At 37.8% G+C, this 18,089-nt stretch overlaps 1 protein-coding gene across 1 annotated transcript; it reads right to left on the bottom strand.

Moving 5' to 3' along the window:
- Positions 1-2,146: 2,146 nt before the first annotated feature.
- Positions 2,147-17,699, bottom strand: GLDN (gliomedin). The gene is made up of 9 exons (XM_010009390.1): positions 17,654-17,699; positions 15,461-15,478; positions 14,163-14,270; positions 11,886-12,032; positions 11,101-11,226; positions 7,088-7,168; positions 6,881-7,006; positions 5,993-6,143; positions 2,147-2,619 (listed from the first exon to the last, which is right to left on the bottom strand). The coding sequence occupies exons 1-9, from the start codon at positions 17,694-17,696 to the stop codon at positions 2,160-2,162; spliced, it is 1,260 nt and encodes a 419-aa protein (XP_010007692.1). The 5' UTR covers positions 17,697-17,699; the 3' UTR covers positions 2,147-2,159.
- Between the last annotated feature and the right edge of the window lie 390 nt (positions 17,700-18,089).

The raw sequence follows: 18,089 nt of genomic DNA, 5'->3' as shown, positions 1-18,089 counted from the left end.
TTTGTAAGTTAAATAAATTACTTTTATTTCATGGAACAGTCCATTGCAGAACTCTTCCTTATATTTAAATGGATTTGACTAAACCTCCAGTAGACTGACTGGATACTGCTGAGCTATCTTTAACTTGACCTCAGACTGTACTGATCTAAAAAGCATGAGCTGTTTGCATTTTATCGTCATCTGTCCTAGAAAAGCATAAGGTTAACAGAATGTAGATCCTTATCTCCAACAAAGGAAGCTGTGGGAAACACAGCCTGGGTCTGTCACTGAGAAAAGAGGCAGGCTTTGCTAGCCTTCCTTCTCCAAGAGCTTGATTCAAGTGGTTCAATAATGACATTCAGAAATTTAACATGATTATTTAAGATAGACACATTATCTAGAAGTTGTCACATCAGGCATGAACCATATTTGCCCAAGTGTATTGCTGAGGTGGGGAGTTCCTTTAGCCAAAAGTCTAATTCAATTATAAAAAAGTTAATATTATAATTCAACTATAAATTCCAAACAAATTCAATTATAAAAAACAAATTAACAAAAAAAAAACCCAACCCTAAAACCCACACCGACAAGTGTCCCAAGAAGCCCACATGCAGAAAGCCGTAGCTCTGGTACGTAAGCTTTCATGTATATTCTAGTTGAAAGTATTAATTATGCTTTTTTGTTTCCCTCTGTATCTCTCTCCTTATCATGCAAGATCTGACTCCTGGCCTTAGGGAAACCAGAAAGCATGTTGAAGAGAGATGATGCAGCCCAGGCCCACCCATCACCGTATCATACATTGAAGCTTAGCATCAGCAGGGGTATTTTTCCAGCACGTTTGCTAGACAAGGTTCTGCAGGCATAGACATTCCCAAGTTCTTTAATCCCTTTGGTGCCTGGATGTCAGAAGTGTTAAACAGCTCAGTGTAGTTCAGGGTTTAAGTGGTACCTTGCTTCTAAATACTTGGATGAGCTCCATGAACTTTGCCAATATACACAGACAGCTTAGAAATTCAGGTAGGGGTTTTCTGAGGTCATGATTTTGAATATAGATACACAAAGGAACAGCTGATATTTATGTTTCAATGTTATAATCAGAAATCTGAAATAATGTAACAAAATTAAAATCAAAAAGTTCCTATTTCTCAACTCTAGCTCTGAAAAATTTGAAGGTTAATGGGTGATCTCTGAATTAAGACTAACAATAACTGAAGTCACTAAGCACTATGATGGATACATGCATGCCTGCATGAGATAGTTTATTTTTCTAGTAGCAGCAAAAAAGTATAGCTTTCATTTTATGACTTGATTTGTATGGATAAATGTGGGGAATTTTTTTTTAGTAATATACCTTACGATAATGAAGTATAGTTACAAGCAAGTTGTAGTGGTATAGTTTACATGGCAGGAAGAGTCTGCAGCAATACAAACACTGTTAAAAAAAAGAATTTTTAATCATAAATTTTACATCTTCTCTTCAATTTTATACCTCATTACTTTTCCCCCCCGTGCTTCATTTACTAAACATGATTGTATGTATATTCAATATTTAACAATGTAGTTATTCCAGTTTCCTTGTACTTGGCCTGGATTTTAGGCAGTCAAAAGAAACAGTTCACTGGGCCTGTCAAATTCAAAGCCATCTCCTTTTTTTCTATCTAAACAGCTATTTCCATCCCCATTTCTAATAGCTGTATACCTTTGTCCAAAAAAAAGCTCACAGAGAATCAGTGGAAAGTATTAAGTGAAAGTGACAAAGGTATTTGTACACAACAGATCATTATTTCTGCTAAACCATAATCACTGACTAGAAAATGATTGCAGATAAGATGCTTGCAACTGAAAGTTATAAATAGTCTCTGCAGAGCACATGACCATGGAATCAATGTACATTAGATATAATTATCGTCTGAATAACAGGGGGAAAACAAAAGCAAGTCTGTGCTAACTGTGTGCCAGCTGCAATATTGAACAGCTATTCTTATAGAGATGAGAATGGCCTGTATAATTGAAGTGTGTTTATGCAAAGGCGCCTGCTCTCCCTTCTACACACCCTCAGAAACCACCATCAGTGAACAGAGAATTATCCCAAGTGAAGAGACCCCTGTGTTTGTACCATACAGCTTTAAATAATCTATTTAGTCAAACACAGCTCCCACACATGAAATTTTAAAATATATTCATCTCCCAAAATGTACAGCATATACCATTAAGCTCCCATTCTCCCATGTATACAAGTTCTTATCTCTTAGACTGTATGAAAGCATGGCAAGAACAGACTGTGAAGACCGTAACTCAAACCTTGCATCAATCTGCTTCTCTTTCAATAAATCAAAAGCAAAACTTACTGTCATGTCCTTAGTATCAGTAACATACATAACACCACATGCTATGAATGCGTTACCAGCCTTGGACTTGGGGTACGTGGTATTGATATGCCGAATGACTGAAAATGTTTCTTCATCAATATGCGCTACTATTATATTTTCATCAGTGCTTGAGGCATATATAATCCAAAGACCCTTCTCATCCACTGCTACTTTGTAATATGTCTTCGAGTTAGAAAAGAGGTAGTTACGACCATGATATAATGAGTTTTCAATTATCAGTGTGCCCAGCGATGTTTTGTCAAGCCCAAGTCTGAAATGAGATGAAGTATTTGGATTGTTGTGTTAGGAATTCATTTTTATACACACTGGTTGAATCAATTCAGAGTGCATTATTACTGATAGAAACATTGTTGAAAATACTTGTCCTCAAGGACCATTCTGATGTCCTTTAAGATTAAGTACTCCACTAAAATCACCTTCCAAAACACCAGGAGAAAATTCCAAATCAATAACCAATTTAAAAGGTGCACAAGAACATGAACTCACCTCGGTAGGTTTCACTTTATTTAGTCTGTGAACTTTATTATCACTAGGATGAAAGCAGCAAGTAAAAGGACTGGGTATGAAAAAGAGTTAGATACCAGGTGAAGGCCCAAACTTTAGAAATCTGTCCAGAAGTTTACTTTCTACTAGGCGGGAACTAAAGGAAGAAAATGTGATTGACCAAACCAGCATGAATTCTGGGCAGGTTCACCAAGTCTTAGAGTTCGTTTTGAAAACAGTTCAGATAATGCAGTGATTTGCTCAAGTAAACATCAAAGGAATAAAAATTCTACTTTTGCAGAGCCAAAATCCTGACCTTATGCTGGCCTCCAGCAGGACAGACTGTACATCTCATCTCTGATATATAGAATTGTTTTTATTCCTTGAAATTCCTTAATAGGATGATCATCTGAGAACAGCAGAACTGAACAGCTAGATTGAATTCCTTTGCTAGTTTAAGAGGGTAATCAGCTATTATCAAGGTATATTTGCATTTAGCATTTAATCACTGAAAAATGCAGCGCTTTAGCAATGGCAGAGAGAGTAATGCTTTATCCTTTTAAGTAATGCCTTCTGTATGAAGCACATTTCATTGTCTGATGTCTAACTGTATAGCTCCATTCCTCAAATAGACGAAAAACATTACTCAATACAGGAATATGCTACTGATACAAAATTCTGAAAAGACAGGCTTAATGACAGGAGCATTTCAGATCCAGGAAATTACAATAGAAGGAAGAATACTGGAAGAATAATTTTTCTGTGGAAGAGGTGTTGATAGCATAGTTTGGAAAAATCATTGTAAGGAAAGTCAAGAATGACTAACTAGATGGTTCCCCTCAGCTTTTGTAAAACTCATGCCTGCAGCAACTCCACATTCCAGCAGCATGTATGTGCAGTACAAAAAGGCTTCCAGGCTGGAGATTTCTGAGCAACATGTGTGTCAATGCAGTTAATCTTGCTAGTTGCTTCGTGTTTGCAAATAACCCTGCAAGGGCTAGAAGGACAGCCCTTAGCATAAGCAGTCACATAGAAAGGCAGATTTTCTTCAGGACTTTTTTTTTATAAAGAGCCAACAAGATTAAAAGTATCTCAAGATTCATGAGAAATGTGCAAGAACTGCAACAAAAATCACCCCCTTTTCCTCTTTTATATGAAAATCCTGCAGGGAGCAGAAAAGTGAGGTTTCATTCCTGAGGTTCTCTTCTGCTCCCCCCATCAAAGACAGTCTAGGCTAGAACTCCAAACAGTTCAGAAATCACTTAATCTTACACTGGGGTAAATGATAAGATGCAGTGTAGTATTTTCATCAACTGCAGGGAATTAAACCTACAAACAATTTTTGATTGCTAATATGAATGAAGTCAACCAAAAATAAAAAGAGGTGGGAAAGCATGTTACGAGACACTGGACGAAAGGATGAAGCAATCTCATGTCAGGGATCTGACCATCCTGAGAAAACCTGCCAAAAGTCAGACAAACCTAGTTCTACCAGATTTTAAGTATGATAGATTTTAAATATCTTTTTAAGTATAATTTTCAACATCTGCAACATGAACCAACCAGATCCTCACCTATTCTTTCTATTACATCAATACAAAAACTCCCAGAAGCTTTTCTGCAGCCCAAAATTAAGGACTTTTCTGTCACAGAATTCATAATGCCTCATTCTGTCTGTGCTGAAGGTAAATAATCTTAAGAGTGAGTAACTGAACAGAAAGGCCACATCTCAGCAACTTCTGAGAGAGGTTTTGAAAATTCCACAGTTTGTGCTCATCTGTACGTGCAGGCATCTCCCAATTAACGGTACCCAAGAAAAAGCGAGGAACCTCTGTGCTATCACTGTGCCTTGTATTTGTATAAACAAAAAGCCCCGAAGGTATTTAAAGGAGGTTGCCAGAAACCAAGCTTGTCTTTGGCAGAATAAGCAGTATAGAATCTAAGCAGCTTGTTCACATTCCTTGGCATCGAAACAAATATAGGAAGGCAGCACTCACACCTGCTTGAGAATAGACATCAAAGTATACTAATGTTCTTGGCTCAAACATCAGAGTCATGTAAGAGAATTTGAAAGCAGATGCAATCTTTCACTTGCCCTTGGGCTGTCTGTCTTTGACTCTTCCCACAAGATCAGAGTTTGGTTTTGATTTGTATTGTCTGTCTCTGTCCTCAGTAGAAACTGAAGAGAGAGGTGTAATTCCCAGTTCCAATTCAGGGAGATACACTGGGAGAGCTGCAAGAATTTATTAGGAGGAAATCAAACAGTGGGGCCACTCCTCCACAACGAAATGTGCAACCCACCAGGTTGCCATGTCCTCAACTGGTGTCTTGGTGCATTCCTCTGCACTAGCAGCATAAACTCAACCCCTGCCAGCTAAGAACAGTCCTACCCAAGAGGAAAGTATGGTATCAACCCAGCAGGAAGCTCTGGAAAGCCATGTTCCACAGGTGGGCTCCAGTCATGTAATTGTTCATCCATGTCCCCCAAGCTGCAGAAGAACCAATTCTTACTCTGATGCAGATGCACAGCTTTTTTTTTGACACACACCTCCTTTTTTTCTTTTTTTCCAATCAGATACTTGTTTCTAACCCTCAAATTCCTTCATTCCTATTTCTTTATCGCAGTTGTGAGCACAGCAAATCCAAGTGCAAGAACACCCACAGCAATGTAACAAATGTAACGTATAATAGAAACCTGTTGGATCCCACTATAGCCAAAAGAAAAATCTCATCACCTCTGCACATGGCATCTCATTAATCTGGAGGCCTCATTATCCTATCGTGCAGTAACCACTGAGGATAACCACTTAGGCACAGAGCTGAACAATGCTTAAAGAACTGACTGTCACAGCAGAGTAAAGGACCTGGACTACCCTCCCAGTTCCTCTCCTTCCACAGCATCTACACATGCAGAGGGAAGGCTGGTGACTCACATTCTAGCTACAGATCGGAAAGAATTAGTTGTTCTATTCTGGAAAGAATTCTGAACCATTCCTCCATTCTTCCTATTCTGGATAGGATCGAAATGAAATATAAAATGGTACAAGTGGACTGCTTTTCTGAGGTTCTCCTCTGCATTGTAGCCCTTTGCTCCTCCTTCTGCATCATCACTTGCCTTACGCCAACTATGCGTGACTTACTTCAGAATGACATTGGTTCCTCCCTTTTGATAGTACAGATGATTGTTCCGTACTGCATGACCACATCCATAAAAGAATCCTGTGATGTTAATGATCCTGTAGCTGTCATTCAGCAAGGCATTGGAATTCTCATATTCTTTTAGAGAGTTTCCTAAATGAAGGGGAAAACATGAAAAGAGAACTGTCATTTATTTCATCTAATTTTGAAATCTCTATCCTAAAATTCAATCTCTACTTAAAGTCAATCTCAATCAAATATCTGACAGACAACAATTGTATTTGTGTTTTCAACAGTGATTCAAGTTGCTGGAATGTAATAAAACAATCCAGACACACATACCAAAATAATAAAAATCTATAAAGAGGGTGTTCAAAGGCTGCTTCCCACAGATCTGATGGGCCCTAATTCTGAACACAGTTGGTAAATACACAGAAACATTTCCATTTTCCACTTTGGTCCTGCACTAAATGTAGCTCATGCAACATCTGATTCATTTTCATGCCTAGCTAAAGGAAAAGGCAAAACTCCTAGCTACAGTTTAGGGAAGTAAAGCCGTAGGAAACTGTTGAAAGAATAAAAAAAAAGGCATGAACAGCAGGTATTTAAACTTGGATTGGTTAAAAAACAAGCTAACAAAAAACCCCCAACTAAAATCCTCAAACTATTTTCAAACTCTGATGTTGACTTTGGAAATATCTAAAGATGCTGCAAATGTCTATAACCACATAGTCAAGTCTTATATAGGTAATATAGAAAACATTCTGAAAAAGATGCGGGTACAAACCCCATCATTCTTGATTAGAATTATTAGTTTAGGGTTCTGAAGGCACCCTAACTTATAGTTAGTATAACAACTGATTTTTGATCAGTGACTACTCCTAGTGTACCTGAAAAATGCATGGTAAGCCAAATCCTTTCGTCACTTATATTTGCAGGTTCCCGCATCCAAGTTCCAAATGTTTGCTGTACACTGACAAAGTGAACAGGACTTCCTACAGATGTTATGACACATGCTAGCAGAAAAAAAGCACATGTCCATTATCTGTGGCATTAAAACAGTATGTAGCAGTTAGTTGCACTCTGTAGCAGGTTACCAGCTTTTTTTGAAGGAGCAGGGGTTCTGTCTTCAGCTTTTCCAGCCAGGGTATCATCATTTGGTACCTCACACGTCTCACCTAGAGTTGAGAGAAAAAGGGTTGAACGTGTCACTTTTCTGTATCTGACATGGCAGATGTGCACATCAGTGACTTCACTAAAATAATGGAATGACAACTGGGATTTCATTTCATCTGGGACAAAAAAGCTTAGGTTAGTCTGGTCAAAAAGAGATAAAAAGAGACTTCCTCTCACTTCCACCAAGGAAATTAAGTGTTTGGGCTAGTTTTGTTTCCATAAAGTTGTCAGGCCGACAGTCTACTTTGAGGAATAACTGATTTTGCTCAACATTTAATTCCTGAGCTGTGAATTTCTGAGTAGCTGCTTAGAAAGACAGAACTGCCCCCTTCCTTAGATAACGAGACAACTGAGATAGCTGGCAGCTGGCTGATTTAGCAGCAATACCGAAAATGTGGTCTTGGGAGTGAGTGAAAGCTAAACTCAAAAGCTTCATGTCCAAATATACATACATCAGCAGAGGGGGGTTTTTTGCCTACTCTGTAGGCAATACTGGGAGTTTTGCTCATGCTGTTAATGCCCAAGACAGTAATAAAGAATGACCAAATACACTGACACATAATGCGTAAGAATGCAGGTCAGTCATCCATGTTATTAATCAGTATGAAAACTAAGGGAAATCTTATATACAAAGAAATGCATCACATAAGAAAGAAACAGCTGGGAATGTTTTTCGCCACCCCTCAACAATTTAGAGTAACTAAATTGATTGAGTTTTCTCTTAGCATTTACTGTTAAAACAATGCCTGGATAACATTATTTATGAACCTTTTTCTATAAATCCAGGTACCTCTTCTGCCTTTAAAACAATACAACACATTTCAGTTTGCTTAGAATGAATAACCATGGAGAAAAGTTCTCAGCTCTTTGCTGAAGATACCCTGATTTCATTGTAGCCTTGTTTTCTAACTCCATTCTTAACTTTCATCCTCTTAGATATTTCACACTGCTTTACATGCAAGCAGCAAATTCTTTTGGATATGTATTTTTCATTGCCGCCTTCAGTATATTTCTAGGACTTAACTGGCTGTGCTCAAGTTTAAATAAGATAGTAAAAATATGAAATAACTATAAAGTAATGCTGAAAGGTTACTGTGACATTTAGGAAAGAAAGGACAGATTATACTGCATTGTTGTTTTCTCCTTTAAGTTATATTCACTCTTTGTTCATGAAGAACAAAATTACTCCAAGATAGAACAAGAACTACGCACATTTCTCCCACCCATTTATCTAGGACATTTAGTGATGACATTAAAAGTTTGTAAGTGATCACAGCATATCTCCAAAATAAGGCACAGTCAGCCCAGCCAGGGGAAGATGAGTGCCTGTAGCTAGAACCCAGCAATCCCTTTAGGTCCCTTTCCAGATTCTGATCTCAAAATATTGTTAAAATATCTCAAAAAAGGAACCCACTCAGTGTAAATTATAAGTTGCAATGCACAAGTTGATTTTCTTGGACTAAGTCTAGCAAATGCAGTTAACTGAATGAGCAGTGCCCTGTGCAGTAGTTTATCTAAGACTATAGAGCAGTCAAGGACCAGGTCAGTGTTTGCAGTGGAGCTGAGAGTGCTATTTGCATTTGAGAATATTTGCAGTACTCTGAGGACTTTCAGCTGCATGAAACAGAAAGCAGCTAAGATTTAAAAGATGGTTTTCCATCAGAGATTCTTATGTGGAATTTTCTCCACTTTTGTTCCATTAAAAAGAAGAAAAAGAGAGAGAGAGAGAAATATCCTACTGATTCATATCATAAAATATTCTGGCTGAGAGTTAATGGAGTTTACAAGACATTAAAACTATTGATTTGGGCTGTCTGGGAGGGTGGGAAGGATGAAGCAAGGGAGTGTGGAGCAGGGATGTTTTGTTTCTTTTAGAATTAGCTAACAGTACCACTGAGAATAAATACACCTGAGCTTTCAACTAATTGTTCTCTTCTCTTAAAGTTTTACCTGACACAAAATTTAATTTAAAGAAACTGTTCTCATATTCTATGTAATAAGTTAATTACAGTTGTAAATCAGCATGTGTATTCTTTTTTCTTCAAAGGGATATGAATATTAGATTACAAAAGCTGGTTTATTCTTTGAATTTTGGTAATAATATCTCACAGCCTACTGACTCATACAAACTAAATGCTCACTGAGGAAGATCTCATCTTTGCAGAGTTATTTGAGTATAACCCCTATTTGCACACTGGGATTTAAAATCCATCAGAGATCCATCACATAGCTCATCCTCCAAAGCACTTCAGTCTGTTTCAACACTTGAAAAGAGGGTACCTGAGTAAATGGTCCAATTATACCTTGTACAATAGTTCATGCATTTCTGAATTTCAAAAAAGATGAGATTTCTGCTCCAGCTATCTCCTTTCCATCGTAAGGAGGCTCTCTGGACCCTGTTCTGATACATCAATACCCAGAATGTCTTGATTGAGGTTCTTACCTGCTACTACAATTAAATGCTATAATAAGAGGCAGAAATAGTTGGTATGCTTTTTCACCCAGCATTAAATATTCACTTGCTAATTTTGACACTTTTTTTACATCAGTGTTAATTAATGCATTTATAATAATAAAAAAGTCATCTCAGCAAACTGTGATGAATGATGGTGACATAAAAAGATATCACCCTATTAATGGTGCAACATACAAATTGCTCTGCTTGTTTCACACTTAATGACTGTACGAAGTTCTTAAGTTTCTGAAATGGGAGCTATTCCCTTTTGGTATGCCCAGTCTACATTCCCATGCTACATTCCTAATTATGAAAGAAATCCCCCTTTACCAGGCACTGCCACAGATAACTCTTTTCCAGAAATGTGTAAGATTAGTAACTGAGATATTCTTTGATATTCCTAAGTTTATAGGATCCATCCCAGAACTCTAAGGGTAGCAACAGTCACTGAAAGCCGCCACCTTGTTGAATGCAATACCATCCAGGGGTAAGGGACAAGGACAGCCAGATCTACTATGTGAATACAAACTCAGAAGTTTGCTTCCACTCTCAAGCTGGAGTAAGATAGAAATACATTCCTGACACGATTTTTCAACAATCCACGATATCAAGTTAAATCCATGAGAATTTACTAGTACTCAGCACACCTGAAAATCATGCCAGAGATTTCTCATGGCAAACTCCTAGTTAGATCAGCACTGAATCAGGGACTTAAAGCACAGCAGCTGCTACACTTGAGCATGCAGTCTGTGAACCAGCAGTCTGGATGCTCACATTTTGGTTCTAACAGTATCTGCTGTGCAATTTGCAGACACAGTTTGGAGGGAATCTGCTCTGTCTTTAATTTTTTCTTTATGAATATTAGAATTAGCTATATATCTCACCAACACAGCTACAGTAAAGGCAATAAAAGAGACTCATGATCCACCTGTCATTCGGGATACAATAATGATGAACAACAACAGTGGAAAAGAACTCAGACCACCCTGCTCCAAAATTTACGTATTCAAATGGACACAAAGTCCCAGAGAATCCTTTTGTATTCCTCCAGCTTTTAAAAGTCTTAGGTAGTTCAAGCTTGCTTCACTTCTGCCAATAACAGGCAATTTCATTTTGTAGAATAGAGTGAAACATAACCTGGTTAATAGGTGTTATGGTTACATATAAAGTTAAAATTCAGCATTTAAAAGCTAAAAATTTCAACTGCAGTTCTCTTACTTTCCAAATATACCCTGTCTAAAAGAAAACCCCATGTGTAAATACTCTGCCTGAGCACACTTAAATATTTTGCATAGCATGATTGAAAGACTAATATTATACTGGAGATAGCTTGCTGCCTTATCCAAATCATATTTCAACAAAACACCTAACCACATGCTCAGCTTTAAGTTTGTACAGTTTTACTTATGCCAGCAAAATTAAACACATGCTTACTGTTTTGTGAGACTCTATACTAAAAAGAACACTGAAAGAACTAACCTGTGCATTTGCTGCTGTATATGTTCTCCTGAAGCTGTGCTTTACCTTTACCTTTACGTTTTCCTGGAGGCCCTGGGGGTCCAGGTGGTCCAGGGGGCCCTGGAGGTCCAGGTTCACCTTTTGCACCTATGTACAAAACAGAGTACGATGTCACAGGCCCTATAGGAAACAGGCAACATGCAGAGAACTGTACGTGTCCACATGATGGACTTTGAGAGACCTATAAAACCCCTTCCCCTTCTTAAGAGGTATCTGCATACAGAAATATGGTGCAACCACACAGAACTTCACAAATTGTAGGACACCAGTGCAATTTATCTGTCTGGATTACAGGCACATTAGAGAGTTATAAAGCACTGTTGGCTTTTACTTACTGTATTCCGAGACCTCAATGTCAGATGTTACAATGCTACAATTTTACACAGCTTGTATTTATGGCTGCTTCACATATTCCTGAGTGGAAATCTGCTCCTCGTTTTCTAATAGATAAATAAAACTACACTGCAAGAAAGAGCAGAAGGGAGTCAACTGGCTAGAAGTGTACTGGAAAGGTTAGAATTCATGTACACCTCAACCCAAAGCTGAAGCAGAAAAGTTTTTGTGAAGACTTGCATTAAAGAGAGAACATTTTGTCCTGGGCAGAGAAACACTCAAACTTCACTGTGGATAACCTGGTTGTACTGGTTGGTCCTACTCCTGCAGACCACATTCATGCTTCAGAAGCACAGTACATCCTTTTTTGTCAAGCACACTGCTGCAAGAGAGCTCCTAAGAGCACTTCTTACCTTCTAATACCACATCATTGTTTGCATCCCCCTTTTCACCCTTTGCTCCTCTTGCACCTTTTCCTCCTGGCATACCATCTTTGCCAGGTAAACCCATTTCTCCAGGTTCTCCTTTCTGCCCTTGATCACCTTTTGGTCCAGGCACACCTAGAAATAAAAAGTGATTCAGTACCAAGAACACTGTTCCAGTATTAAGCATCAATCAATACACTTTTAAATACAAAACATAATCTCTCTGGTTGTTTTTTTCAACTGTATTTAACTGGGTAGCCGTAATTTGTCTGATTTCAAAACAACATTGTAACCTAATACGAAGGGAAACTTGGTACAATCTGTTTGATGCAAATAATACATTCTTTACCTAGTGATTTCTGAGGTTTGAACATGAAACATACAGACCTGGGCCTTGTTAACACTGGCTAGAAAATTTCTGGGTAAGAAAGAAGAGTGACGGAAGATGTGAAGTAATATATTTATCTCACCTTTATTTGTAAGGCACTGAAGAACAGCATTTTCATGGTTCTAGGCCTTTTCTTAAAGCAATTACTAAACATTACAACACATACTGCACTTCCAACATTTTCCACTGTCCCAACAGAGCACACATACAGCTTCTTGGTAACATTTTCACATGGTTACTAGAACCCTACCTCTACACTTGGTAGAAGCATCAAGTCCAGGTACTTTTTGCACTTGATTGCTTAGCAAACTAACATATTTAGCAAGGTATTCATTCCTTTGTCCTGTGTGATTTAGTTTTGCAATAAGGAAAATGACAGTGTGTCTGCACAAGTGACACATCAAAACCTTGCACTCTCTACTTCTGTTATTATTTCTTGCTTTAGGAGAGGGAAACTTAACAGTTGCATAAGTAGAAACAGAAGTGTTCTGGCAGCTGTAGGTTTCAAGTGAATTACATTTGTTAATACTTAAGAAGAAAATGCTTAGTTTTCTACTCATGGTTTTACTATTTAAATTGATTTCGTGAAATCAGAAACAATTACAGTTTTGGGTGAAATCTGAAGTGTGCCTTTGGCACAATTGCCACCTGACTCCCTGAAGACTGATTCTCACTTCCATTTCCAATTTTAAGTATTTACTGGGGATACTGAAGTGACAGATCACGCAGTGTCTCAAGACAGAGCAGACAATTGTTCCACTTGTACTTGCCAGAAAACCCACAGGCTAGGCACAAAAGCCAGAATAATAGATGGGCCACTATAAATACCAACCTGCTAACGTAAGCCTGTTTACTCATCAACATAGCCTTCCCTCTTCTCTGCCCCCCCTTAAATCTACCATTCTGGTGCCCTTTTGCCTCCTTATCCTTCTACCACCCACAACCCAATTGCTTTTTCACTCTGCCTTGAAGGCACCACTTATCCATCAGTGCTTGCACATTGCTGCTGTGCATCACCTAAGTCAGTGGATAAACCAATTGCTGCCACTTTACAACTTCAGAGTAGTTTACAGGCTCTGCCCACAGTTAACTGCCTCAGCTACTGTGCAGTGATCTGTTGATCCTAGCATGCCAAGCCTACTTCTGTTCTCAGCCTTTCCCTGTCCCATTTCCTCATGATGAGCTGGACAGCTAAGAAATGACAGCACTTCTGCTGCTGATTCTCTCCATTCTTAGCAGAATCATGTTGTGGTGAAATCAGTAAGTTGGGCTAAATAGCTTCCTCAACCACCATCAAAAATCGCTTGTGGCCTAAGCACATTAGAAAGTATATCCAAAACTAAAATTTGAGAGTTTACAGCCTAAATAGACAATATAGAAAATAAGAAATATATGGAAATATACAGTACCCCCCCTGCCATAGTTATTATGAATCTGGAACCAAAGCTGCGGTAACATATAACAAATTCCACCAGCAAACTCTGATTTTCCTTTTTTAAAGACATCTGAAGTCAAAAGGCCATTATGTTGGCAGGTGAGTGAATAGAAATATTCTTACAATAATAGTATTTACTATCAAGTTCAGAATACTGAGATCCAACTGAGTGCATTCAATAACTCTAATTTGCAATATTGTATTGTCTTCCTTACTGTGGATTAAGTCTGAAGTAATCTATCACAGCTTGGTGTACCACAGTGAATGCTACAGAATTCTGTAACATGCAGCTTCTTTCTAAACACTGAAATCCTCCTCCTTGTAAAAAGGTCCAAAAGTAAGTACATCTGAATATAGCATTAAGAAAAGATTTCTCTCCTAAATCACCACAAAAATAAAAAAAAAAAAAAAAAAAAAAAAGAGAGAGAAAAAGAAAAGATACCTATTTTTCCTCTTTTTCCACTTATTCCTGGTTCTCCCTTTTGTCCTGGTGTACCTGGGACTCCATCTGATCCATTGTAGCCAGGCCGTCCATCAAGTCCAGGAGGCCCTGAACCAAAATCAAACAGTGTAACTGATAAATGTTTGCACTGTTAAATGCAATTTATCCTTAATTCTACTATAGTTACATATATATAGTTATATATACATATATAGTTACATATATGTCATTATATGGCATAAAATCCTCTATTTGGCCGTTATGTTCTCCATGCCAATAGAGTATCCTCCTAAAACAAACAAACAAAAAACCACTCACCACCACCCCACCAAACCAAACCAATCCAAACAAAAAAACACCCACCCACAATAAAAAGCTATGAAACTGAACTGAAGGGTAAGGTGCTTTTTTGCCCCAGCCTTAGCATGAGAAAACAGACTGAAATGAATACTGCCCACAACTTGCATTAAGGCCAGTACAGACCAGCCTGTTGGATTCCACTTCAAGGACGAGCACAGTGGAACCCATCCTATTTCTGAATTTGGCAGTGACTATAGCATCTTCACAAGTCACATAAGCTTTAATGTTGCTCATGATATTTGCCGGACTAATCTAACACAAGAAGAACATTTACCTACTTGTCCAGAATACTACAGTGCCAAACCATGACTGGTTGCTGAGAAGACATCATTCCCTCTTCATTGCTATTTGAACCCCGACAAACAAAAGGTACCTGATACTTTTCTGACACAGAGAATTATTCTAAGCAGACCCACAGCTAAAGCAGCACAGAAAGCAAGCAAGTAACCATTCATATAGCCTAGCAACCCATGAGGGAGAACAGAAAGAATTAAATAAGAAAGGAGGAGAAGTTCTGAGGGAGGTGGGAGGGTGGAATGATTAACCGTTTTCTTCAAGTGATGCTTTAGTGTTAAATTATAATATCAATTTACTCAGGTTGCTGGGGGGGTTTTATATACATACATTCATGCCTTCAGCTAAATGATACTTAAACACTCTTAATTACACCTGGCTTTGATCAAATATGTTTTGGGAAATGTGAAACTACTGCATTCCCTCCACTAGAAAAGTATAATGTCTAAAACCTCCCCCCTGCTCAGAAGGGGCACGAATTGACCTAAATACAATAATTATAAAGGCAGGCAAGGCAGGCAGTCATTCAACCCTCTCACTCTAATTAGAAAGGAAGACTGTGCCATAAAAGATACACTTCTACATTTCTAGGTTTTGTACCAGCAACTGTTTCAATTATCCAAAAACTGTACCAAATACCTTACCTGGGGGACCTGGGGGGCCTACAACAAGAACAAGAAGGAAGAAGTTATGAGTTTAACCTAGCAAGAAATAAAAAACAATTCCAACTGAATTGATCAGGATTAAATCAGAACAGTAAAAGGGGCGGAAGCACCCCAAATTTCAAAATGAACACCTATGGGTTCAGCTGCTTTGTTTTATAAATAACTATTCAAACATTAGCAGAAACTCATTTACTGAAAGAGTATCCTAAAAAGCAATTACACAGACACACACATACTGCTTTTTGCAGATTTCAGTTGACACAGGTTTAGCAAACAACCTCCTCTACAATGTCATCTCACTGTCAGGGGCTTAGGTGTCTTTAAACACCACAGATGCAAGCCATTTAACAATCATTACAGCTCCTTCATATAAGTGCTCTCCACAATCCTACTACAGTAGAAGAAGAATAGCTTTAACAATACTGATAAATGTCACAAAAATGCTGTTGAAAATAGACATTAAAAATACATGCTACATTTCTTTTGTGTTATGTATATTTCATTGCAGCTCAGGATTCAAACTACTTAAATTGGGAAAAATAATAAAAAGTCTTGTCATTCCTATTAACTACATCTAAATCATGATCAGGCTTTTCACATGTATTTGTTCTGCAGTCTGGACCAAGCTGCCCACAGACCCTGGTTGGTGTATTAGAATCTGGCCTTGCTTAGTTATTCAGCAACGTGCCATGCAATAAAAAGTTTCACTCTCTCTGACTTAGTTCAAGTATAGGGCCTCAATGAGAAGAAAGCATAGCAGGCAAGAGTAAAGCAAGAATAAATCAAAAATGTTTCTGTAATAAGATCTATCACCAACACACATTAAAAAAAAGAGCCACAAAAAACTAGCAGGAAAAGCAGGTTAGCAGATTACAAAGAAAGGTGGCAGCTGCAATTAAAGAACCAAATTAGTTCTGTGAACATTTTCATCTAGCCAACAAAGTAGTCTTGTTTCAACAAAACTCTACACCAGAAAATAACAGTAATTACTAGATTTCCCTAACGATGACAATTTTTCAGCATTAATTAGAAAGCATTATGAGTAAAGTGAAAACTATTTTATAATACCATTACAGCAATTATCCCTTTTAATCAGTACAGGCAGTAACGTCAGTTAACATCTTTCTGCCAATTTTGCAGTAAATGACCATTTCTTCCACACTACAGTGTTACATCCATTAGTGCGTTCAATCACTTCCTCATCTCAAAAACTGAGGATCTTTATTATCCTTGTATAAGCATAATGTAAATAAGAAAGGTGCTTGAAAAAGATACAATTGTCACAAAGGCCTGTAGCAGAGAGAGCCAGTAACAAACAAAACTGAATAGTGTCAAGAGAGCAAAAAGGTACAGAAGGCACCAAGCAGCATGAATTCAGAAGTCTGGAGCCCAAGGAAGCAAACTATTAAGTTGTCTGTGGTTTAGCTTCAGTTGCAATCAGAACTGATATGCAGTTTCAGAAGCAGTATTTAGCATCTGTGTGTACTATGGTACACAACACTCATTTATGTTGAAATTGGTTCAGTCAAATGGACCCAATAGACATTTGAAAACACAAACCAGACAGTAAGTGAAGGATTTTCTTAAACACATAAACAGTGGCTTATTTCTAATCTTCTCATTTTCAAAACAGGACATGACTTGGTCTGTTACACAATTCAAAGCTGGACCATAGCCCTTAAATTGGCTACATCCTGAAATTCTTTTCACCAAATCACACAAACTTCTCACACCATCTCTTGTCCTAGCTATCAGCCATTCCAGTTCCTCACTGATAACACATTCTGTTACCATGGTCCAATGCTGGGGTAGACAAACATCTAAGTCTCACTAATCCACAGCCCATGTTAGCCTTGAAGTGTGGGTACATACACAAAAATACCAAGACTAAACCCCAACTAGTACTTTGAACACCCAAGTCTTGGGAAAGAAATAGCTCCAACTAACATCAACTGAGCTCCTTAGATTCCAGCATTTATATTAAGTTGGCATAGGTAAACCCCAAAAGTAGATCCTGTTATCTTTTTTAAATAAGTAGTCCAATTGGTATGTACAATCTGAGTAAATAGCACAGCTTTTCGACATAGTCACTGACCTCAAGTTCTTTGGAAACACTGTAATTCTTTATTCCTGAAAGTAAGGTAGGTGTAATGCTGAAGGCAATAAACATACCTGTTAAGCATATTCCTTTTGTGCTGTTACATAAATCCACCATCACTCGGACCTAAAATTGCAGAGAAAGTGAAGTTGAAAACAATGCATACCATAAAAGTATCTGCTTTACTTTGCCTAGAGAAATAATTCCAAAAACAAAGATACAACTGTCCACTCTATGCTCAGAAGAATAAACTACCTTAATACTGTGACACCATCCATCTCTTCAGGCAGTTATTCTCATAGGAATCTGTTTAATACACTTCATATTAAACCTTACTGAAAATATGAAGAAAATATTGGGCAGACAATCCCATACGTCATCTAGACATTAAAGTTCATACTTTATTGTAAAATCTGCAGTTGTCCATGCATTGATTCTATCACTAGAAGGTATTAAAAGCCAACATCAGCCAATAAAAGTTACATTCTACTTTATACTTTATTTTATATT

Source organism: Nestor notabilis, unplaced genomic scaffold, assembly GCF_000696875.1.
Source record: "Nestor notabilis isolate BGI_N333 unplaced genomic scaffold, ASM69687v1 scaffold33920, whole genome shotgun sequence".
In the NCBI taxonomy this organism is placed as follows: Eukaryota; Metazoa; Chordata; class Aves; order Psittaciformes; family Psittacidae; genus Nestor; species Nestor notabilis.
This window is presented reverse-complemented; position numbering and strand designations above follow the sequence as displayed.